At 38.3% G+C, this 24,720-nt stretch overlaps 1 protein-coding gene across 7 annotated transcripts in view; it reads right to left on the bottom strand.

The window, feature by feature from the left end:
* Positions 1-15,577: 15,577 nt before the first annotated feature.
* Positions 15,578-24,720, bottom strand: part of LOC130927518 (kinesin-like protein KIF23) — a 32,359-nt gene continuing 23,216 nt past the window's right edge. For 3 of the 7 annotated variants that reach the window (XM_057853410.1, XM_057853418.1, XM_057853428.1), the window contains 8 exons: positions 23,578-23,751; positions 23,166-23,366; positions 21,399-21,689; positions 19,925-20,158; positions 19,460-19,548; positions 18,540-18,600; positions 16,064-16,104; positions 15,578-15,978 (listed from right to left, as the gene is read on the bottom strand). In XM_057853410.1, coding sequence (XP_057709393.1) covers positions 15,963-15,978; positions 16,064-16,104; positions 18,540-18,600; positions 19,460-19,548; positions 19,925-20,158; positions 21,399-21,689; positions 23,166-23,366; positions 23,578-23,751 — 1,107 coding nt within the window. In that variant the 3' untranslated portion in view covers positions 15,578-15,962. The remainder of the gene's footprint in view (positions 15,979-16,063; positions 16,105-18,539; positions 18,601-19,459; positions 19,549-19,924; positions 20,159-21,398; positions 21,690-23,165; positions 23,367-23,577; positions 23,752-24,720) is intronic. The other 4 variants (XM_057853438.1, XM_057853441.1, XM_057853451.1 and 1 more) reach the window with 4 other exon arrangements.

The raw sequence follows: 24,720 nt of genomic DNA, 5'->3' as shown, positions 1-24,720 counted from the left end.
CTGTCTAATTAAATAATTATAACTGAAAAAAATTCTTAGTCAGCATATAACAAAAAATAAAAATGGAGCCTTCCTTTCGGTAAAACACGACTGTTTTTTTCCACAAACACAGCTAAACGCAACAAAAATGAAAACTTTTTACCTCGACTATTATTAATGTACGATTATCTGGAGAAAAATGTCTGCTTAGGCTAGAAATAAAAATATTTTTAAAAAAATAATAATGTAGAAACTAAATCAATACATTTTATATAAATGCAAGTCATCAATCAATCAAACGTGAGTTTTAGTTGGAAAAAATGGACCGGAATATTCAGCAAGTGAAAAACGCTAACTGTAAGGACTGAGCATCATGAAAATAATTCACTTCATAATAGTAGGATCAATTATATCCTTACAATATATGGGAAGACAATCTAAACAACCTATAGAGCTGAACACATTATATAATGTAAATAAGGTTGCTTAAAAGTTGGTGGGGATATTTTGAGCATCCTAAAAAGTTGGTACTGTTATGTCCCTACCGTCCCTATGCAAACCTACGCCCTTGATTTACATTCAACACGAAGAGCAAAGAGCTGTCTAAAAGGTAACAAGCACCTATTGCTTGGAAAACATTTTGGACTGTCATTACTCAAAATGGCTGTTGAGCTTGTCACAGTGGCCAGTGTTTGATCATCATGAGCTGCATTGTTTGTGTCTGTACTACACATTTTGTTGGCTGATTATTAGTTACCAGTCCTGCAAACACTCAAAGCAAGACTGTTTATATTCTGCATTGCGACCTCTAAATAGCTTCTCGGGGCCTGGCAGGAGCATGAATGTTGATAACTGAAGGTCATGCTTCAAAGTTTGACTGCTCCTCAGATGTTTCTCTCAAAAACAGCAGGTTCTCATTTTATTTGTCCGTTTCATTCAAGAATGACTTGAAAGTCCAACTAGCTAACAGCTTGAGGCCAAAGGCTGGAATGTTGGCTGCACTTATGAAGCACAGGTTTAAGGATCTAAAAATCTATAAGAAATAAAGTCACAGTAGCAAATAAAACATATTAGTTGGCAAAGAAACAAAACCTTTTGTCTGGGAGGAGAGAAGAGTACACAGCTGCTTGAAGTTCGTCCTATTCCGGACCATCTGCACTAAGAATCCTTTCATAATTTGAACAGAAGACAAAGCAAATACCTTCTGTGTCAACACAACCTCGATCCCCCTGCAGTCTGAAAACAAATAAACACGGGCTTACTCTGGGCAGTCCAGGCCAATCCACTCAGGAATTTCAAATACTACAGATTTCATTTTCCAGGAGGTCTTTGGAGCAACCTATGCAATCTAAAAGGTCACTTCTACTTAGAAAGAGAAAACAAATATTAGGTAAATATTTTCAGGGAAAGTGGTCATATTTGAAATGTGATATCTTTCCTACTCACTGTCTACCCTCCTTCTTCCGAACATACTGTATGGACATGAAGACACAAACATCTTTTCACTCTATTTCATTTTGGATTGATGGGTGCTGGTCCTCTGCCACGGAGCCAACGGATCCACTTGTTTATTTTTCCCATACCCACTTTAAATTCTAGGTTTTCAACCTTTCTGAAAAGCCCTGTTTGTTCCTGGCCAGAAGGACACAAAGGTAGGAAAACATGATCACGTCATCATTTACATCAGAACAAAAACAAACGAGGCGGTCAGAGCACCACAAGTCCTTCTCACGTGGCTTTAGACAGCCTGCCAGCCAAACATAACAGGGATTTATATAGAATAGAAGCCCTTAGTTTAGCATAATGAATATTTAATCTAGCATGGAACCAATAAAGCAATTTTGCAGATATAATTGAGAACAGACCGTCTCAAAGCTTGAAAAAAGAAAGGGAGGTGAGGGGGGGGGCTGGGAGCAAACGCTAAACTGTTGACCCAAAGGAGGCCCCAAAAATCTCACGCTAAATTAAACTCCTGGCATACGCTCTGTTAAATGAGGTTAGGCACCTGGGCTACATTCATTTGGTGCTGAACTTGCTCACTCATTCAGTTCAGGTTAGAAAACACACTAGATGTCACACTCACACCCATTGAGCAGCTTTAGCTCACATCATCATCCTTTCTGCATGACGCCTTCCATGTACTGTAAAAACTGTATGACACAAGCCTCACCACAGTTGCATCTCTTTTCAAATAAACACTCAACTTACTCGAGTCAGGAAATCAAAGCAAAAAATAAATAAAAATAAAATAAAATGGAATTATATTAATTCTACTCTGCTCAATTCACCTCTTTTAAAGGTGTTCGTTTTAAAAATAGAATAATTCACTGTCCACCAAGGCTTACCGACACAGCAGGGCAGCAATACACTTTGATTAAAGTGGTCAAAAAGATGCAAAGTTATAATAATACATCATATGACCGCAGTATTGAAAAGGGCAAGAAACAGTTTGACTTGCGCAAAAGGCGGGAGGAGTGACCTAAGCGGATTTGAACAAAAAGTGTTCACTTATGCAAAATAAAACAGGTTATCTCTTTGGTGAATCCCTGCTACCCTTAATAAATCAGCTTACAGTGCAGCCTAATGGCTCCATTCGCTTCACAAATCTCTGCTATGCAATAACATGCGCCAACGCGCGCAGATTAATTTAATAAGTCTTTAATATTCTTCATGAAAAAGAACCAACGACCGGTGAGGCCAGAGCATATGGGGTGGGTAGTACAGGGGGGAGCCTTGCTATCTGTGGAATAGGATATTGCACTAGCAACAGATTGAATATTACATAATGATGTCATTTATATTCCATTCAAAACTCTGGCCTGCCAGACCTTGCCTCAAATAGGACTGGGGATTTGTCTGCGAGATGACTGGGGAGAAGACGTTAGTGCATTGGCTCTTAAAAAGGACCGCTGTGGGCACAGTGACAGTGCACTCTCATCGGAAATGAAATACTCCCAAAGACAGCAACTCTAGGCTACTATAATTTATCGAGATGATCATTAAGTTAGATTTGAAATTTTCATGAAATGATCACATTAAAAAATTAAGAATTTCTTTTCAATTTTATTGTCTTCGTAAAGGGATATATTTCAACACGTGTTCTATTATGGACCTTAGTTATACTAGGTACAATGCCTGAGATTCAGAGTTTCTGTACACTACATCATTTAATCATCATTTGAAATTACGCCATGCAACAAGCAAAACACTATACTCAACAATGGCTCTAAACAAAACTCACAAATAGCTTAATTCGCTCCTACAACACGTATACTGTATACAGTACAGGCCAAAGGTTTGGACACACTACATTCAATGCAACACAAATGAAGGTCCCAACCCCATTGATAAAGCAATACATTCCACAACTCAACCCTGAAAAGGCATATCTGTGAAGTTAAAAAACATTTTAGGTGACTCCCTCTTGAAGCCCATCAAAAGAATAGCGACAGTGTGCAAAAAAAGTAATCAGAGCAAAGGGTGGCTATAGTACATAATTCCACACGTGTTCGACATATAAACCATGTCCTGGAACAAAATTAAATCCGCGTGTCGAGGTACCACTGTATATATACACACATTATATATCTGCAGATTCTTAAAATCAGGTGACTCCGACGCAAAAATATGCGATCGACACATCCATAATATATATACACACACACACACACATAAACATACAGTGCCTTGCAAAAGTATTCGGCCCCCTTGAACCTTGCAACCTTTTGCCACATTTCAGGCTTCAAACATAAAGATATAAAATTTTAATTTTTTGTCAAGAATCAACAACAAGTGGGACACAATCGTGAAGTGGAACAAAATTTATTGGATAATTTAAACTTTCTTAACAAATAAAAAACTGAAAAGTGGGGCGTGCAATATTATTCGGCCCCCTTGCGTTAATACTTTGTAGCGCCACCTTTTGCTCCAATTACAGCTGCAAGTCGCTTGGGGTATGTTTCTATCAGTTTTGCACATCGAGAGACTGACATTCTTGCATCATGGTTTGGGCCTGCTTTTCTCCAGCAGGGACAGGGAAGATGGTTAAAATTGACGGGAAGATGGATGCAGCCAAATACAGGAACATTCTGGAAGAAAACCTGTTGGTATCTACACAAGACCTGAGACTGGGACGGAGATTTATCTTCCAACAGGACAATGATCCAAAACATAAAGCCAAATCTACAATGGAATGGTTCAAAAATAAACGTATCCAGGTGTTAGAATGGCCAAGTCAAAGCCCAGACCTGAATCCAATCGAGAATCCTTGGAAAGAGCTGAAGACTGCTGTTCACAAACACTCTCCATCCAACCTCACTGAGCTCGAGCTGTTTTGCAAGGAAGAATGGGCAAGAATGTCAAGTCTCTCGATGTGCAAAACTGATAGAAACATACCACAAGCGACTTGCAGCTGTAATTGGAGCAAAAGGTGGCGCTACAAAGTATTAATGCAAGGGGGCCGAATAATATTGCACGCCCCACTTTTCAGTTTTTTATTTGTTAAAAGTTTAAATCATCCAATAAATTTTGTTCCACTTCACGATTGTGTCCCACTTGTTGTTGATTCTTGACAAAAAATTAAAATTTTATATCTTTATGTTTGAAGCCTGAAATGTGGCGAAAGGTTGCAAGGTTCAAGGGGGCCGAATACTTTTGCAAGGCACTGTACATATATATATACACATACATACATATACACATACATATATATACATATACACATACATATATATATATATATATATATATATACACACACACACATATAGGCCTGTCGCGATAACAAGTTTTAGTGTGCGATAATTATTCTCATAAATTATTGCGATATGCGATATTATTGCACCCCCCCAATTTTTTTAAAAACCAATTTACAATAACACAGTGAGAATACAGTATATATTAATAGATCAAATACACCCATTTAAACGCGATAAATATTTACTCTTAAATTCAAAAATACTTTCTAAGAAATCACAACTAAAAACAATAGACCATGCCTCTTAAAGGGGATGTAGCGCCCTGGGAAAATTTTGATATTCCATCATTTATCCATAAACGCATGCCTTTTGTATTCATATCATGCCACTTCGTGTAATTACACACAAGAAAATGAGAGAAATTTGGCTCGATTGTCAAGCTAAAACGACCGGCGCCCGAGATCTGGCAGATTGTGTGCGTGACGTCACGTCAAGTGAAGAGAGTGCCACCGGCCACTAGGGGGGCAGCGCCTGTCTGCATCAATATAATTCCTTCTAGTGTGGGGAGAATTAGGGGTGTTTTGAGCTGTTTATGCTGATGCATTGTGTTCGTCCTGCACATATTCCAGGTTCCCTCATGAAGAAACACCGCTCGTTGTCAATAAAAGAGAATTCAGAGTTGGCAGTGAGGGCTGTTTCTTCAACAAGAAAAAGGCTCAGTGCTTTAATACTGAATGGCGGCGATGATGGCAGACAATTTCGTTTCTAGTTTCAGCGACGAATCCGACGTAGAAGGACGTAACGAATGTTCATCTAATGGTGACGAGGAGAGTTGCAAAGCTTTAATCGGTGTTATAGGTGACCAATTTGAGCCCAAACGAACGCCAATGCAGCGTAATGAAACGGTCATTGAGGGGAGCAATGACACTGATGAAACATCGGCAGCAGATCGTGTGGGAAACACCAATGATTTGTTTAGCATTTCTTTTTGTGAAGCTGATACACCGTGACTGCAAAATAAAGGAATGCATAGAATAATTATAATTTATTGCGCTATCATAGCTTTTCGCTCTGCCAACAGACACAAATATGAACGGGATCAGAGGATTTGTTCTATATATTTTACGAACGATCATTTATACATGTGTCGAGTCCTGTATCCAAAGGCGTGACATTTTTTTTTATTATAAAAGAGTACTCACTCTGGCCATTTCAAGCTTGGCTGCTCCCTCCTTTGCGTAGCTTTAGCCTCCTTTAGCAGTCATCGTCTCTCTCTTGATATCTCGGGACATTTAGGTGGCTGTGCATCTATGGTCGGCACCGCATCTCCTTTGAGCAGCAATCTTTTAGCAAAACCCGATTTCTCTTGTCCATAGTTCGAGAAGCTTTCAGTTGGAAAATGCGCACCACAGAAAAGCGTGCCGGAGGCTGTGTCTAGAAAATTAGCCCTCTTTGCACGGACGAACTTTACCCATTTTCTGTGTAGTCCAGCTTTTTTTTTCGCGTTCAGGAACTCATGGATACTATATTCCGATAAACAACTATTTGTACACCACATAGCACAGCAGTTTTGAACCATTGTTGTGATGTTTTGGTCAAACAAACCCCAACGCTACTCTCTCGTCGTTAAAAAACAATGGCACCTAGCTCCGCCTCGACTTTCAATCACTTGTCGTGACGTCGCCGCCCCATTCGGCTGTTTCCGGAACACTTTCGGTAGTGTTCGTCATTTTCGATCTATTTTCGATAATTGCTCATTAATGTGATTGATTTTTTTGTTAACTTTATCAATATTTGTTATCTTGGCGCATAACGGTTCTATTGATGTCTCACACCCCCTTTGCCGAAACATCCCCTTTAAGTAAAAGATAACAATATTGATACTGCACAGAAACACAGAATAAATGTGTCAAAAAAAACAAAAAACAATTGCACTTCATAACTTAAGCATTTAGGCAAATGAAAACTTTTCCCGTCATAGCTCCTGCAATGGTGTTCCTTAGGGATGCAACGATACAGTTAAGTCACGGTTCGGTACGATTTTTGATACGGGGGACACGATTTTCGATCCGATTCAATACATTGAATGCTCTGTAAAAAAAAAAAAAAAAATTTTTTTTTTTGTTTCGTTTTATTTTGTTTTTTTTTTGCTAACGAGCAAAAATTAAATTGCTATCATATAAACATGCATTTTCGTGCATAATATTTATGTGCTTACTTCTTATTGATCTGAAAAAATTTCGTATAAAAGTGCTGAGAACAATCTTTACTGTTTGTAAAGTGAGGCAGGGCACACTGTTGATTGCTACAGCTCTCTTGCAGCTAGGTTTACTACATGAGCAAGACATCCTATTTGTGGTCCGAATCCATCTGTGTCACGTACTGAATTAACAATATTTGCAACATTATCTATAGTCACTGGTATGGATTGATTTGGCCTTCTTAACTTCCATTCGGTCATGACAGTTTAGAATTAATCGATGTAGTATATGGACTACGTGTCCCATAATCACTCTGGGCTCACGTAGCCAATGGCATGGAACGTAGCACATCTAGTTTGCTATTTCATGATATCTAGTGTGCGCGGGCATTAAAAAAGTTAGCAAGCGCCGCTGAAGGCATGTCTGCTCATTACTACACAACACCAGCATATGACAATCGGCTTTCATAAACAGGACGAGTTTGAAGCACAGCGCTCTTAATTTCATTCAGCTGTTCGTTGTCAAGGCGAGGTTGTTCGTAGCAGCCAAGTCGGTAACAATGTTTTGGCAGAATTCGTTGTAAATATCCGGCGTTGTGCCGAAAAATAGCCGCCCCGCGTGAAATGACACTCCTGACGGGAGCGCCCACTCGTCAACAACACCGGCGCACCGTAGATGGTCCGCAGTCACTCCGGAGCACTGACGCGGCCGGTATAGGCTGAACAATAGGATATAATGGGAACGATTGGCTCCGGCGCTAGTTTTTGCCAGACCTAGAACGAAGATGCATTTTGCGCAGTTGGTAACAAGGAATCCGAACTTTTAACAGCACGTCTGCCACACGCGTGCACACACGTGCACGCGAAGCGATAAATCGCAGCGGAAAAATTACTGCCTTCATTTTTATTTATCGTGCGCCAAATGGAATTTTGCATATTGCGACAGGCTTATATACATACAGTACACACACACTAGTATGGATGGAGATGACAGACAGACAGACAGACCTGTCAAATTTTATCGCTAACGGGCGGTAATTAATTTTTTAAATTAATCATGTTAAAATATTTGATGCATTTAACATATGCACGGAATGACCCTCTCATGCATTGCCTCAAACAGATTACAATGACACTGTTTTTTGCTTTGCACATTGAGAGCTAAGAGGCAGAAAAAGGCGAGTGGACACAGGAGTTCATTGGACCCGCCATTTATTGACATAAGCTTCGGCAACTCCTTCACAACAAACATAAGTATCATTTAGTGAAAGCAAAACAAAAATAATATTTCTATCTCAAAAAAAAAATAATAATAATAATGTTCATTCCCAATCAAAATAGCTAGGCAAAATACACATAAAACTTCCTCACACTTTGGTCAAACTCTATTCAAACATTTAGTTTAGCTCAACAAATACACTGGAGGGCAATATTTAGTCACAATGTATACAAACTATCAGAGGTCTCGTACGTTGTGAAGCCAGCACTTAAATAACCGTGTACAATGTATGGACCAGTAAACAGAACTACGGCGTCAGTCGAGGGACAAAACACGCTCGTTGGCTTGATTTCTAAGTAATATAAAACTCGCCATTGACACCTTGTGGTGTATTTCAATCACTACCTTACGAAGTTTAAAACACTGTGGAAGAACGGCAGGGAGCTCGTGTGACGTCAGCAACGTCAACAATGGCGAGCTACTAGTTTATTTTTTATTGAAAATTTTACAAATTTTATCAAAACGAAAACATTAAGAGGGGTTTTAATATAAAATTACTATAACTTGTACTAACATTTATCTTTGAAGAACTACAAGTCTTTCTGTCTGTGGATCCCTTTAACAGAAAGAATGTTAATAATGTTAATATACATATATATATAATATAATGTATAATAAACAAATACAGAACTTATGTACAGTATGTTGAATATATATATCCGTCTTGTGTCTCATCTTTCCATTCCAACAATAATTTACGGAAAAATATGGTATATTTTAGAGATGGTTTGAATTGCAATTAATTATGATTAATTAATTTTTAAGCTGTGATTAATTTGATTAAAACTTTTAATCGTTTGACAGCCCTAATATATATATATATATATATATATATACATACATACACACACACACATATACAGTATATGGGTGTGACTGTTCCAAGTAGTGTTGGAATGAGAGGGACGATTTAAACACACTACAACTCTTATGGCAGTAGGTGGTATCACAGTGTTTTGAAGAGTACAGGCATGAAAATGGGTCAGGGGTTAAAAAGGTGAGAAGGGTGTGGAGGAAATATGTTCCAGTACACTGTACACCCCAACAAAATATTGAGCTCTGTCGACCCACACTGTGTTTCAGCAGGGCCGTGCAGAGACCGGTGGAGGGGCGGGTGCTCGTAGATCAAAAGGGGCACATGAACAAGTATTTAATACAACTTAAAACAACATAACTCCAATTTTAACCAGCTTTAGATAATAATTGGCTGCGACTGTGACATACTTTAATTGGGAGGGGGCAACAGTGAATAGAAATCAAAACTGTCATCCACACTTTCTGGCTGTGACTCAGTCAGTCTGCCTCTTTTCTTCCTTCAACCTCTGCATCAAAACTTCCTTCCTCAACTTGTTCATCTAAGAACAAACCACATCAGATGGTCACTGAGCCACCAACAGCACAGTTTTCTCAAAACTATTATTTCATTATTATCCATACTTAACAACTCTAGTACCTAATGATTAATAAAGCAATGACATAAAATCTTATAGAAAAATAACATTGTAATTGTGTTTATAATTGTATTTAATACCCGACTATCCTTGCAAACCTGTTCTTACCAGGTCTGCTATTCACCCAGCTGATGAGGCATCCACTGCCTTTAGCAGCCTCATCCAACTCCTTTTTTTAATCCCTCAATCTCCTTTCCCTACGAGGCATGTCTATGTAATGAAATCTAAATATAAAAAAAAAAAAAAAAAAAAAAAAAAGACTCCCCGGTGGCTTTTAGTTTTAAAGCTTTCTTAATTTCTTTCTCTCTCAATAACGATGGAGGTAGATTTGTGTTTTTATTATTCAATCAAAAAACAAAGTTACTTCTATCAAAAACAAAGTTGCTTCAATCAAAATACAGTTATACTTTTAATCCCAAAAAAGTCACTTCAATTAAAAAAAAAATGTTTTTGATTGCAAAATAAATTTGAGACAAAAAAAGCATTTGAAAACTATTTTTCTTGATTGAAACAAATTTTTCCATTGAAGTAATGTTTTGCGTTTGGGCCACATTTTGGCTAGGACATTTGTGTTTTTATTATTCAATCAAATAAGTTGCTTCAAACAAAAAAATATATATAAAAAGAAAAACTTTGCACATGTGTCAATCACCTTTTAACAAAGCCTGAGAGGGTTTGAGTAGACTCAGTATATAATTCTTAGATTTTGAAGTGCTTGAAAACCATTTATAAATGATACTTTGGTGAAAAAAGTGAAAAAACGTCTTATATATATGTATCTTTTTTCCAATGTAAAATCTGAATAAATACATTGAACACACACAAAAAAATGGGGGGGGGGGGGGGGGGGCGCTACTTCGCGGTTTTCACTTATTGCGGCGGGTTCTGGTCCCCATTAACCGCGAAAAACGAGGGATCCCTGTATTTCTGAAAAGCTTTAAGAAGCAAGAGTCATTCCCACCACTCATCGGGTCGGTGTTGTGCCGACACCGGCCGTCAGCTCAAGTCCCAGCCGAAAATAACGCGTCTAAGGCGGACGACGGGAGCGATGCGATGCGACCCCTCAATCCGAGAGCATGCCGCTTAATTTGACTCAACGGTGTGTTTCTTCGTTTATATTACCGCTAAATACACAAGCTCGACGCCAATTTAACGGGAGCTTTTTTTTTCCCATGGGAGATTTGGCTAGCTCTGGCAGTGTTCAACGCAAGCTGCAACGAATGGCAGTAACTTTTTTATATCGCAAAATGTGAAAACGATTGAAACCATTACTCACCAAATTCAATCTGCTGGCAAATACAGGCAAGTGTGTATGCTGCGCTCTGGTCTGCCCCGGTGTGGATAAGGCCTGCTTTTTGTTTTCGCAGCTTTGCAATGCAACCAAAGGCTCGCCGAGCACTTCTTGTTTCACGTAAGGAGTGCGCGCGTTTGGAATAATGGCACGCAGCTTGGGCCGATGATTGGTTCTCGTCAGCGAAGCATCTAGAAGGATTTGCTGACTGTCCGTGTCACTTTTTTAAAGAAACGATTAGTTTACGTACTAAGTTAATCACATGATGATAATAATAATAATAATTAAATAAAACCTCCCGACCCCCCCCCCCCCCCCCCCCAAAAAAAAAAAGAATTTCTCCTCGGATCTACGCAATTCACGTAGGTCGCCCTTTTTGACTTCAAAACGGCGAATTTCGGCGAAAGGTGAGAGATTTTCATGCCTGAGAGTAGGTAGGCCCTGCACAAATGCCTATTAAAGATGTAATGGTTTTAAGAAAAAAAAAATCATGTATTATAAAAAATGTCATTGAAACCACCAACATAGCTGTATGTTTAATTTCCGTGTGTAAACCAATACATAAATTGTATAAGTGGATTTTTTTAGTTAAGTCAGTCTTCAGAATTAAACTACACCCCCCCCCAAAAAAAAAAAAAACAATTGTGTGCGGCTCTAATTAAAGTGCCTATGAAGCCATATTTAAAAAAAAATAAATAAAAAAAAATAGGATTATTACGTGAATTAAAACCATATTTTGAGCCAATTCAACTATTTACAACAATTTGGTGAAGCGCAGATGACGGAAAAAAAGAGTCTTTTAATCTGCCGTTTAGCCCCGCCTGTCATTATAGCGCTCTAGCGCCTCCCATTGGGTGATGACTTTGTCAAAGTAACTATATCAGCTTATTTAGAATACAGCCCAATGGGGAAGATTCAGAATGAGGAAAATGCGACACAGAGCAGGAAAATTGTCTCTCTTCTCCAATATTTTTACAGGATATTCTTTTTATATCTAAGTATTTTCCACAATTGCTAAATAAATTGTATGGCCATGACAAATAACAGTCTTGTGATAAATGTAATATGAAATAATAAGAATGCATTTATTCAGTCTGACAGGGCTAAATTACTGCATAATGTTTAGAAACTACCGACTTCTTAAACCTCTCGAACAGTATTTTATGCCACCGGAGTTAGTCTGGCTTTTGTTATTTCCCTGCCCCAGCTTCGGAGACAGAGGAAAGAGTGTAAATAAAACAGCAGGTGTGAGAGCCAGGCAACATAACCTGAACCGAGCGGCTTTTCCAAGTCTTTTCCTCGCCTTTCGAAAACGAAAAATCACACAAAACTACCCCAACTCATATCACACACGGCGGCGGGGTTGATCGTCTTCACCGATCGGCCATCCCAGGCGGCGAGCAAGTTTCGGCTCGTCGTTCTGCTGCAGCCCCAGCAGGTAAGCAGCGCTAGTCGCCAGGGACGCAGAGAGGAATGAACGGAGAAAATAGCGCATTCTCAGTGGACAAACTGGCCGATATCAGAGCATGTGGCTGCCCAAGCCCAAGCAGAGTATAGCCTCTCTAGGCAGGCACGCGAAGAAGACTAAGGGGGATGAAGTCTACATCATCGAGAACCGGAGACTAGAGCGGGGGGCTGCCCGTGCCCAAGCCGAGGATAGCGCTCAATAGGCGGGCACACCTTTATCGGCTGGCGACCATGGTGTGCAACAAGCCGCCGGTCGTCGGCCAGGTGGCCTTCTCTGTGGACAGGGAGCATTGTCACCCGCAAAATGTTTGCCATGATTCCAGTATTTGACATAACATAAAACACATAGCTTACTCACTTAGTTATCTGTAATAGTCTCTTGACTGTCTGACATGTTTTGCCATTATTCGCGGTGAACAGGATCTTTTGGAAATCCAAAAAGCCTCGACCACTCTCACTGGTGCGGCAATAAAGGCCTGCAGCACATTGGGCTGTCGTGACCCAAAAAAACAAATTAATCTGCAAAATCAGCTGAATCCGCAGTTCTTCTACATAAAATAGTAATGGCTGTATTGTGAAAACGAGTAGTCCGCTGACGTCACATTCGCCTTCTTCCTCAATCCGAGACCGCAGCTGGAAGTCTCATTTTTCTAGTGCGGGATTTAAAGAATTGAATAAATATATCGATTGCTTCCACACACATCCAAGCGGTCCATTTCATTCAGGAGCATAAAATACCGCGTGTAATATGAAATAAACATGCTTTTTTTGTGTTGCAGGAACTTTAAGGCATTACAAAAAAGGCAAAGATTGGTGATTTCAATCGATCACAAGCTTCTTATTTGCAAGGAAAGGAAGCATGGCAATTTATATTAATTTATCTTGCTTCAAATTACTGTATACCCTCCCCTTAAAACCTAATGCCTAAATGTAACAAAGAAGACAAGCCAAAACGATGCTCTGTGATCTAACAGTATTCTTTTTATGTCAAACACCAGTTTTCCTTCTTGAGTAAAAATCCAGCAACTGGCTTCGGCGTTTCTACAGTTTGCTCTTGCGTTCACCTCTCTCAAAGTATAATGGGTGGTGACTACGCGTGAATAAAGATTTGTTTGCATATCAGGTGACGGCTGTTTGTTCAGGAAGTTTAAACGTTAAAAGGTCAGTGTGAACCTGTTAAAAGCACTCAACAAAGAATGACATTACATTTGTTATTAATGTGTGTGTTTAAGCTATGTACACTCATGCTGTGTGTGTACGTGAGGGGAGTGTGAGAGGCTTTTAGTAAGACCAACATCCAAAGTAAGCAAACAGGCACAACAGTGGCTCTCAAGATATACTTACTTTGAGCTCAGAAACATAGCAAAAACACACAGTACATACACACAAATTAATGCATTACAACTTTGTTTCACCAAAGCAGTGTTGAAAGTTCACAGCATAACCTTTTCAGTTAGTTGTTTTTTATGCTATACAGTGTTGCTCACTTGAAATAAGATCCTAGTTTATACTGTAGCTACGGGCACAAAGGTGAGACCGGAAAATTGACAAGGGAGTTCTATAAGTGTAAGGCACTCCTATTAACTCCGACCATACAGATGTAGCCAAACAGAACCGCACACACTGCTGTCCAAACCGTATTTGTTGACTGGAGCAGACAAGTATGGGTGGTGAAAAAAGTGATTGCTCACGAGAAATAAGGTTGCCACACATTTGGCCAGAGTTAAACAATGGAGATGACATTGAGAGAAAATTGATTCAATCAATCAGCAAAAGGCATAGCTTCGGTAATGATGAAGGCCTAGATCCATTTATCATAAACTCAAACCTATGGAAAACAAAAGAAATCATGCTGTTGTCAGAATACAAGCGGGTAAGAGCCCACCCCCTCCTCCCCTCAAAGTTTTATACATCTAGAACTTAAAAAAAAAAATATTCAAAACATACAATTGTCAAATTTAAACATGACAATGTTGTTCTATGAAGATTGAAAAACAACACACAAATGACTTCCTAATATCAAGTTCTAAAGTAAACAATAGGTGACAGGTTTGGTTGAGGCCTGTTAAGAAAGTCATTAGTTCATGCTTGAGTTAAAGACCTCCTTTAATAAAGTGAAGCTGTCATGTGCTATTTGCTCGCACTCTACGTGAAGGTTTGTTAAGCAAGCGAGGAGGAAGGGTCAATATTTTCACAAGCAGCTAAGGGCTGACATGGCCTGATGAAGCAGTTTCCCCACATTTTTATCACTTCCCAAAGCCCACAACACAGGATGGAAGTACTGTGGACAACATCAACCAACGGGAAAAAATGTCATTACGGTTCATCTTAATTATCAAGTAATAAAGGACAATAACAAGAGCAAAATTTCAAAGTTGCCATTAGCCAGGCACTGATCCATTATGTGTAACATTCAAAAGACTGAATTAGCACATCAAAGTGAAGTTTGCCCACTATCATGGGCTTCTGTAGCCCTATTGCTCACTGCATATCATCTACATATAAATACATTAAGTTATCCTCATAATTTCCAATCGAATAAAAACGCTGCAGCTACCCCTTTTGGAAGCCACTAATGGCAGATTATCTTGCACACAGTCCAGATAATTTATATACAGTACTGGCAACAACAGGAGATTTTCATTCTAAAATGATCACAGAATGATAAGGGTTTTAACAATGTTGTTCAGTTGGTATTATACTTCTTGATAATATATATGTAGTAATTAGATATTTGGGTTCTTCTCATCACATTCATGAAGTTGAAGAATAGTAGATGAAAACAAATCCCATCTGACTAGTCTGAAACGACACCAAGTTCAAAATGTAGTTTCAACACAAAAATCAGCCTTGAGTTACAACACTAGTCAACATCTATTAGCAGCACTGAAACACCTCACATAAAATAAGCTATTGGTGTTTAAATTTACACACAAACAGACACAAATTAAACTGTCTAAATTTTATCAGGGTTTTTTTTTTTTTTTTTTTAACAAAACATTCAATGTCCCTAATTAGTCAGATGCACAATAAAGAAATCCAAAATGTATTCAACATTTCAGGCCACCAAGTATCAAGGGTAATAATTCTGTATGCCGTCTTCATTTCAAAATGCCTTAACATTGTCTTTACAGTTTCCTTATGTTATCTTGACATCAATACGTAGACTTATTGAGATTGGTCCTATTATATGGTTTAATAAAAATCAAAATGAGTCAATTCATTTGAATAGATTTAATGCCACCAAAAAAAAGCAGTGCATCTTATAGAGTGTTTTCTACAGAAATAAAAAAATGAAAGCATCGTTACACGTATTTACAAACATCAATTTCGACAAAATCTACTTCATAGCTTTAAGTATATACAGTTGATGCTGATCATAGAATTTTATGACTATTTAACAAACTTATTCCAAAAAATCTTATTACATCTTGTGAGGCAGTATAAAGTTATCAGGTGTTCAAAAAAGCAGGACAGAAAAATTAGCATCGATAATCCAGTACATTACGACTATGAATCTTAATGCATTGTAAACGCATTCTAAAATGTCATGTCAAAATAGGATTCAAAGCGTTACAAAAACAAAACAAAAAAATCTTCAAGGCCTCCTGCGTCTATAGTGATGAGAAAAAAGTTGGAAATTTAAAATTCCTCATAAAATGCAAAACAACAATAGTAGAAAATACTGGCCAGACTTACTTTTGATACCCAAGGGCCATGCTTGTGCTTTCACCAGGAGCCTATCATCAAGAAATGAAGCATACGCATTGTGTTTAAAATACTTTAAAAGCAGGGCACTGTGCAAAACATGAATAAAACAGAAGTACTGTAAATAGGAAACAAAAAAAGACATCCTACCTAATGGTGCTACATGTATGATAATGATAGTATCGTCTGTGTAACGATGATTTTAACATCTTTTGTTTTACTACGCCCCCTGCCGTTTCTATTGATGTGTTGCAGTGAAATCCTGTGACCAGGAGTTCAAGGCGAACAGCATAAGACTGTGGGGATTGTTTATTTGGGGTAATTCGTCTTTCTTATATTTCTGAACGCTATGATGTTCAAACCAGTTATAAGTAGATAAATATGTGAAAAATAGTCGTTGAAAAAGTGTCTAACCTAGAAGTCAACTTTGCTGCCAAATCTAATTAAAGCAAGTGACTGACAGCCTTTACCTAAAAACATTTTGGAAAGAGCAATACTGTATTTGCTATTTCCCAATTTGTAGCAGTCGGAAATCATATTTTGACATCGATGACCAAGTACACAGGGTTCCTACAAGTTTCCCTAAATGACATTTAAGAATGTTATGAACACGTAATACATTTGTAATGCTAATTCCAGGGTAAGTTTCATAGCTAACCTCACTAATAATAATAAACAACTCTCTAGAATGTCAGAACGTATCTTTGATAAAGGTTCAAAATTTACGTAATTTATGGCTAACCAGATCTATCACAATGCCTTTTTGAATAAACTATGAACTCCCCATAAACGCTCTTCAACTGGTGTGTGTAACCAGCACTAAACCGTTAACCTGCACATCAGTCAGGCCACTTTTCTATTTATAGAATTTTTTAAATTCATATTTTATTTTTGTTGTTGCACAATTGGCGCGGCTAACTTAGGACCGCATTGCACCATTTCTGTGTTGCACTTTTCAGTCTAACCAAGCTATTATTACTCACTTATAGCCCTAGAGCAGGGGTCGGAAACCTTTTTGGTTGAGAGAGCCATGAACACAACATTTTTGTGAATGTAATTCCGTGAGAGCCATACAAATGTTTAAAACTAAAAATCCAAGTAATTTGTACATTTTATGTAATTTCAACACTTTTAAAGTACAAGGGTTTGGGTTGGTCTCTGAATTCTTTTTAATAACATTGTTATGCTGTTGCTAATCAATGAGGAGTATTTCTTACCATTAATGCGACTTCTGGTGCTGCATGGTTTTGCTGATGATTTTGCTTCATGCAGGCATTGAGAAACTTAGGATGTGTCTCTTCATGTTCACGAAGCGCCACGAATCCTGGTTTTCCCCACCACGCACGGAGCACAATCAGTGCACACCGAAACAAGTTTATACATCGGTAGATTTTTCTTTAGCGAACTCAGTGAAGGACTTGAATAAATCCTCCCCTCTTGTTGTCCCTTTCCTAGTCAAAACATTGCAATCGCGCTGAATTGGGATGAATTGCTTACATCTTGACTCATCCAAAGTGAAAGAAAAAAACTGTGCCGAATTTATGTCCTTAACTTGAGTTGCCTCAATTTGATTCGACATCATGACGGTCTTTATCCGAAAAATCGTCAAAAACTCTCCGCAAAGGCAAATTCCTCTGTCAGTTCCTGCTGAAAAGTACGATCCTCCTCATCTTAATTTCTTTTTCCCCATCGCCTCAAAAGGGTTTGTAAAATTAGCTGACAAACGCAGAAAACAAAACTAATAATGAGGGTTGTTTATTTCAAGCACATGCGCACATCGGCCGCTATTTTCGACAGCAAAATACAGCGACCCCACTTGAACAGTGTCGCTGCCTAATCTGCGTTGCCAAAGCAATTGATAGATAAATACGAATATAGATGGACACAACGACATGTATGTTTGCCACTTTCCCACGAAAATTACTGCGAACTGGCTTTCTAATCACCGGTTGTAGTATATGGACTACTTGTCCCAAGATCAGCCTAGGTTCACGCAGCCAATGGCATGGGACTTGGGAGGGATCAAACGAGCACATCTAGGTTGCCATTTGATGATATCTAGTGAGATACTGCACAACACCAGCATATGACCAGTGACCATCGCCGTTTCGCGCAATGCGCAAAAGAGTATAACGCAACTTTTTTTTTTTTTTTTCCATAATTAAAGACTTGTCTGCGAGCCAGATGCAGCCATCAAAAGAGCGAGAACTTGCTCGCGAGCCATACGTTCCCGACCCCTGCCCTAGAGTATACAGTATATTTGCCTGTTTATTTTATTTTAATATATATGTTTATACTGGAGTGCCAGGTCAAATGTCGTTGTTCCCAATGTTCATTTCGTTGCTGACAATGAAAATAAAGACCTTTTCCATTTTAACGATTTGAATTGTAAATAATTTTAAAAAACAAATATGAACTTGAAAAGAATTGCTCCTTAGGGTTTGTTAAAGAAAAAAGAGGAATATACCCAATTTTCTTGGTCTGGTGTGTTATTTTGTGTCTCTGCAGAACCTGATCTCCTCTTGCGACTGAAACAACATAGCATACACGTCAAATAAAAGACAGCTGTCAAAACAGAAACAGGTGGAAAGATTATGACGGTTAGGGTAGTACAACTAGTGATATATTGTAAATTGCACAAAAGTACTACAACTTAAGAAGCAAGACCAAATCCAATAGATAAAACTCTGGATGAACTCCTTGTTTATTTGATGTTGTCTTGTGATTAACTTTGAAAATCTTCTGATACTTGACAATATAAATATTAATAAACATGTTTCCTTTTTTGTGTTTTCTCTGCAGCGATGGCAAAAAAGCTTTAAACTGCTACAGTAACGTTTTAATCATACTTCTTGCTCTATTGCTTTAGAATAGAAAACCAAATCTTGTTTCATTTACCTTTTTTATAATCATTACCTAATACCTTCATTAAGCTATTGGTTTGATTGTAGCTGTAACCATTTTCTATCTGTAAACCCTGTAATGGATCCTACTGAATGCAATAATTATCTAAATATAAAAATATATTCAACATCCAAAGTATTCTTCTGTTGTAAAAGAAGGACAAAAGTTGTATTTACTGTAGTGGGAAAATAAAATAAGAGTCATTCTACTAGGACAACCTAGTTGTCCTAATGAGTCTCTGAATTGTCTTATTAGTGAGAAAGTAAAAAATACTAAAATGCCTTTTCGCAACATACTTTTAAATGCCATTCTGATTAAGGTTAAAAAGTTACTTTATATACTTTCCTGTAGTAAAAGTTGATTAAGTTATTGTGTAAATTAGTTTATTTCCCATGGGAAATGCCATCATGAAGTTGGAAAAACAGCTTACTCTGGATCCGGAACAAATTATGTTTTAAACCAGAGGTTCAACTCAGATGGTACCTTGGCGCAATTGGGCCCTCCTGCCGTAATGTCTCAACATCAGTGAACTCTACAGCCTTTCCCCCACTTCTTGTTTTAAAAATGTTTCCCTGAGGAGGCAAAACAGAAAAACCACAAAGGGTAGTACAGAAAGTAAAATAAAACATTTTAACCCTTTTAACTCATTCACTCCCAGCCATTTTTCTCAAGACACCCCCCCCCCTTTTTTTTAAGCACCACAGAATAACATTATCCATGGCTACGTGAAAACATGACTTACAAAAAGATTAGATTCCCATCTTTCATCCTAAAAAGTTTTATTCTTTTCGTTCTTTAGTTATGAGCAATTGAACATCATAAACAACATTTTTTATGTGTCTTTGGTAGTGAATGAGTTAATAATGGGGAAAAAAACACAATGTCAAATTAAAATGAGAAAACTCCTAATCCTGCAACATTAAACTAGACTCAGAGCTATCATTTTACCTTGATCAACTTGGTGGCAATCTCCCCATCAGAGGCAAGCTCTTGATGTCTAAGAACATACTTTTGACATTTATCCAGAGTTTTCTCACTTGGGGAAGACACTTGGATTGCATTGGGTATGATTGGCTGCATGACAGTGCCTATGTCGACATTAGAAGCTGGTTTGTGGTCTACCCATTTCACCCCACCTGCAGAGTGTGAACGTCTGTGCACTGGATTAATTTCCCGAGTCGCCTGATGATCCCAGTGTGAAAAAGAAAAGCAGATTATTATTTAGATTCAATTAAGTTTTAGTTTCTTTTAATCAAGAAAGTGGTTTGTCTATTTGCTGCGAGAATAAATGTATAACTGGAAGTCATGGGTGATAGATGGGGATTTTTTTTTAGGCTTTGCCTTCATACAGTAAATCAATTTGCAACAAATTTTTTTTTTTTTTTTTTTTACAACAATAACCAAATTACCAAATAACCAAACTGGAATTACATCAAGTTTATATATTTATAAACAGCAAATGTCAAACTATTTGGTGACTTTTCCAGCAATACACTTATTCAGATGGTGATCACACCAAGAAGTGAGTGAATTGACATGCAAAGATGAAGGAATGTGAAACTGCATGCAAAATTAAAACATATTTGATAATCAAAAATTGCACAATAAATGATGAATCTTCTTAATAAAAAGTCAAAGCCAAATGGGCCATTTGGCAAAACTGGCTGTATACAAGCAAGTTACAGGTATAGCTAGTCATAAAGGTCCCTGCATGTTATACTGAAGGAAAGCCACTAAAACGCAAATTCTACTTAGAGAGTGCTTATACACATTATGGCTGCCAATATTAGAGATGTCCTGATCTGATCACGCGATCGAAAATCGGGCTGATCGCGCCATTTTCCAGAGGATCAGAATCGGGTGAAAAGGATCGGGTATTCAATTTTAAAAAATATGTATATTTATTTTTCTGCTTTACGCGCGTACAGCCTCTCAGTCTTCCTCCTGCTGCTTTTCTTGGTCAGCAGTGCACGGGAGTTTGCTTGTTAAAGTTAACAATGAGTGACAGGGGTTCTGCTTTGATCTTGCCAGAGAAGCTGGGTAGAACTACCTTCAAAGTCTCAGATATGTCAATAATCGTTTAGCTTGTTAAACACTAGCGGTAGTTTGCTGTGGTAACTCATTGTGTAAGTGAGAGGCTGTTCTCTCAGTGTTGAGTGGATTTGATCGGACTCTCTCAACGAAGCATTTAATAACGACAAATATTTTGTACGTCATTCTTGTTTAAAAATAATTCAATGGGACAGTAACATGTTTAAAAGTTTTTTGGAATTACACTTTTTTTTCCTCTGTATCGGAAGATTCTGAAAATCAGGTGACTGTGGACTTGGGTGCAAAAATATGCGATCGGGACATCTCTAGCCAATACCAAAAAGAAACAAGTCATAAATGCATCTACTGTAGGTGACTAGCACACACTAACCCTTATGCCTGCCTCTAGGTCTAGATCATTGACCAGACGGGTTGCAGGGGCCTCAGTTTCGGGGGCAAAGCGTTGGCCTCTCCTGCGACACGCACTGCTGGCAGGAGTCCAGTTCCTGCACCGAGGGGTCCCCGCTTCTCTATTTTGCGAGAATGAGTCTACAGGGCACCTCTGCTCCCACACAGATATGGAGGTTGCCACTGATGTATAAGATGAACCGTTGGTGGGGGATTCATCCTGAACTGTTCTAAATTTAACTTGACTTTGTTGGGAAGATGCTTGTCGGGTGTCCTGAAAAGTGATGAGGGAACGAGTGCAAAGCATTGTGTGTATTAATAAAGAGACAGACAAGACTTGGTATCTTCATGTAAAAAACATGGTTGTTCAAAGAATCTAAATATACAAAAATCACAAATTTCTTAGAACTATGCTAACTGAAAAAAAAATATGTTTAAACACCGAAAATGACAGCTCAAAGGCGCTGCCATTTTGGGATAAATGTGACGTCAGTTACACCCATGCTTCTTTGTGCTGGAGGTAAAACACTGCCAGTCAGGATGTGTCAGAATGCGAGGCAAGGCTGCAGGATTATCAATTTTGGACAAAGTGGTAAAGTAAAATGGCAGATCAAGTTCCTAACTTGGATAGTTCAAGCAATGAGTCTTTCTCAAGTTATGTGTTGGGATGCCAGAGCAAAGCTGCAGCTAACAGTTTGAGCAGAGCTGGGCAACCATTGGATTTCGTGTCATAATTTGGAGAAGAATCAGCGTATCCATCAGAAAAAAGCGATTATGTTAAACAATGGATCAATATGTGGACTAATCGTTCATCATACTTGCATACTTGTATTATACATTGGTACATATCAATGACAAATAAGATTTTGGTGCACTTCCCTCTAGGCTACAATGTTGGCGCACTGTACATTAGATGCTGATAAACATCGAACACCGTGATAAAGAAGCAAATGTTACAAAGTGCACTCTCTACAGTTACCATACCGTTTTTGGTGCGCTGTTCTTTCTCTTTTTTCCATCTCCGTCAAAGACAAATGCTGTTACACATTTTAGCTTGGGCAAATGGAAACTGTGTCATCCTCAAACGAGGCGTCTTTCAGGGACTATTGTATTTAACATACGTTATGTACAGTTGACAGCCGAACACGGTGACATACTGGCACTGTCTTCTCCTTTTCTTTGTCGTATTTGATGTAAAATCCGAATCAAACTACGTCAACATTGTTTAACCTAGACTCCTAGAGCAACTGGAGTAGGACAAAATACACCCCCCTCGACCCCAAGAGCGAAATTTGTGTACATGAGACTATTGAAGCGGCACCTTGCAAATAAACAACATCACCAATAGCCTAGGAAATTGCAGGTGTAACCGACATCAAGAGCATTTAATTTTGTTTATTTCTTGGAAATACTGGCTTTTAAGTTTTTCCTCCACTATTACACAACATATATAGATTTTTATTGGTTACAAAAGGTTTTTCTGCTGGGTTGCACGGTTGCACCTAATCAAAACCTTGTCTGTCTCTTTAAGGCAGATGATAGAAATGCACATCCCATGTGCCGTAAAAGCAGCATCCATGATTTTCGTGGTAAGTACTTAAAACTGATTCTACATAAAAAATAAAAAAAAATAAAAATAAAAAGATTTTGTATGTCCATCAATTATTCACACAAAGACTTCCTCACTCAATAATATAATCCAATATGCGGTATTGATTTTTGTTGTGATGACTAAACTGCTATCACTTACAGGAGGCGGTGATGGCGAGCCAGACCTCTTCTGGCCGTAGTTGTGATCTCCGTTTCTGGAGGGCCGTTCTGGTTTTTCTGGTCGCTCTGCGTTACTGCTGCTGCTGTTCTCAGCAACAATCGCTTTGAGCTGCTTCAACTTTTCATCTCTCACCCATAACTTGTTCTGCATCTCCAGCTGTTTGGCATTCACCCTTCTCTCCTGGAAAAGCAAAAGAAGACAGAATATACATAAACCTGAATGCATTTTTGCTTGGTGTGTAACCATCTTTTTAATACTATGATATTTGTATCATAGTTTGTCAACAAAGGAAGGAAAAACCTTCAGTTTAATCATTGTTATTTCCAACCAGGCATTTTTTTTTTTTAATTTAAAAGTTTTGAGGGCTTTGACTGATAACTCCACTACTTACACACTCCTTTTCCCATTTGTGTTTTGTGTCCGAGACCAATCCCTGCATGTACTTCTCCATTCGCTTCCTCTGTAACAGTTCCTCCTGGAGCTTCTGAGAATGTGTTTCCAGCTCCCGCTTTAGCAAGCGTTTGTCATCTTCATACATGTTTGTGGTCTTTTGCAGAATATCAATCTAGATAGAAAAGGCAGACAAATGTGCTGTCACTGAAAAGAATCATTTTCAACCCGTGAACCCACGCAATTTTTTTTTTTTTTTTTTTGACTACCATGTTGGTGACTGAAGTTCTAATGAAGGCTTACGCTCATAAAACATTTAAGATGTATTAGACAAGTTTTTTATCAAATGCATCCCAGCGGAAATAATATCTTAGGGATTATGAAAGCAAATACTGAGTTTCATTTTTCTGTTTTGTAATAGTGGAGAAAAAACAAACAAAAGCCAATATTTCAAGAAACTAACAGGCATTTTCAAGTTCCAGAGCTGTTTAAGTCAATCAAATAAGAGAATTTCAGATAGTCCGCCATTGCTCATGACGTCAGTTATATCCTTAATTTCCTGGACTGTTGTGATGGCGATGTTGCTGACATGTGAGTTGTCACTTGAATAAAGTAGTTGTATCGGTATGCCGATCGATCGGGTCCGATCACGTTATTTTCAAAGTATTGGAATCGGCAAAAAAATATCGGACATGCCTTTTTTTTAATATATATGTATTTTTTAATTAAATCGTTTTCTAATTGTATTTAACGTTACAGACAAAATGTCTGACACTCATCCAGTCTTTAGTTTTGGCTTAAACTAGGGCTATCAAATTTATCGCGTTAACGGCGGTAATAACTTTTAAATATTCAATGCAATTAGTGCATGCGCTGCATTACCCACTCACGCATTGTCGCGTTCAAGCTATAATGGCACCGTTTTACGTATACATAGAATTAAAAGGCAACGTTAAATGAGTAGAGAGAATTTTGGCAGCCTTTAAAGCTGTTTTTTAGTTGGCTAAAGCCTTACAATCCCTCTCTCATCTATTAGAAATATCGTGGGAAGCAATGTGGGGAAGAAAGGTAGTAGTTGATCTTTTTCTTAACACCCTATTTCCCAACGCAGAGAAGATATATCAATTGGTACCACTACGCACAG

This window comes from Corythoichthys intestinalis, chromosome 1 (genome assembly GCF_030265065.1).
Source record: "Corythoichthys intestinalis isolate RoL2023-P3 chromosome 1, ASM3026506v1, whole genome shotgun sequence".
NCBI classification, from domain to species: domain Eukaryota; kingdom Metazoa; phylum Chordata; class Actinopteri; order Syngnathiformes; family Syngnathidae; genus Corythoichthys; species Corythoichthys intestinalis.
The sequence above is the reverse complement of the archived record's forward strand: the minus strand, read 5'-3'. Positions and strand labels throughout refer to the sequence as shown.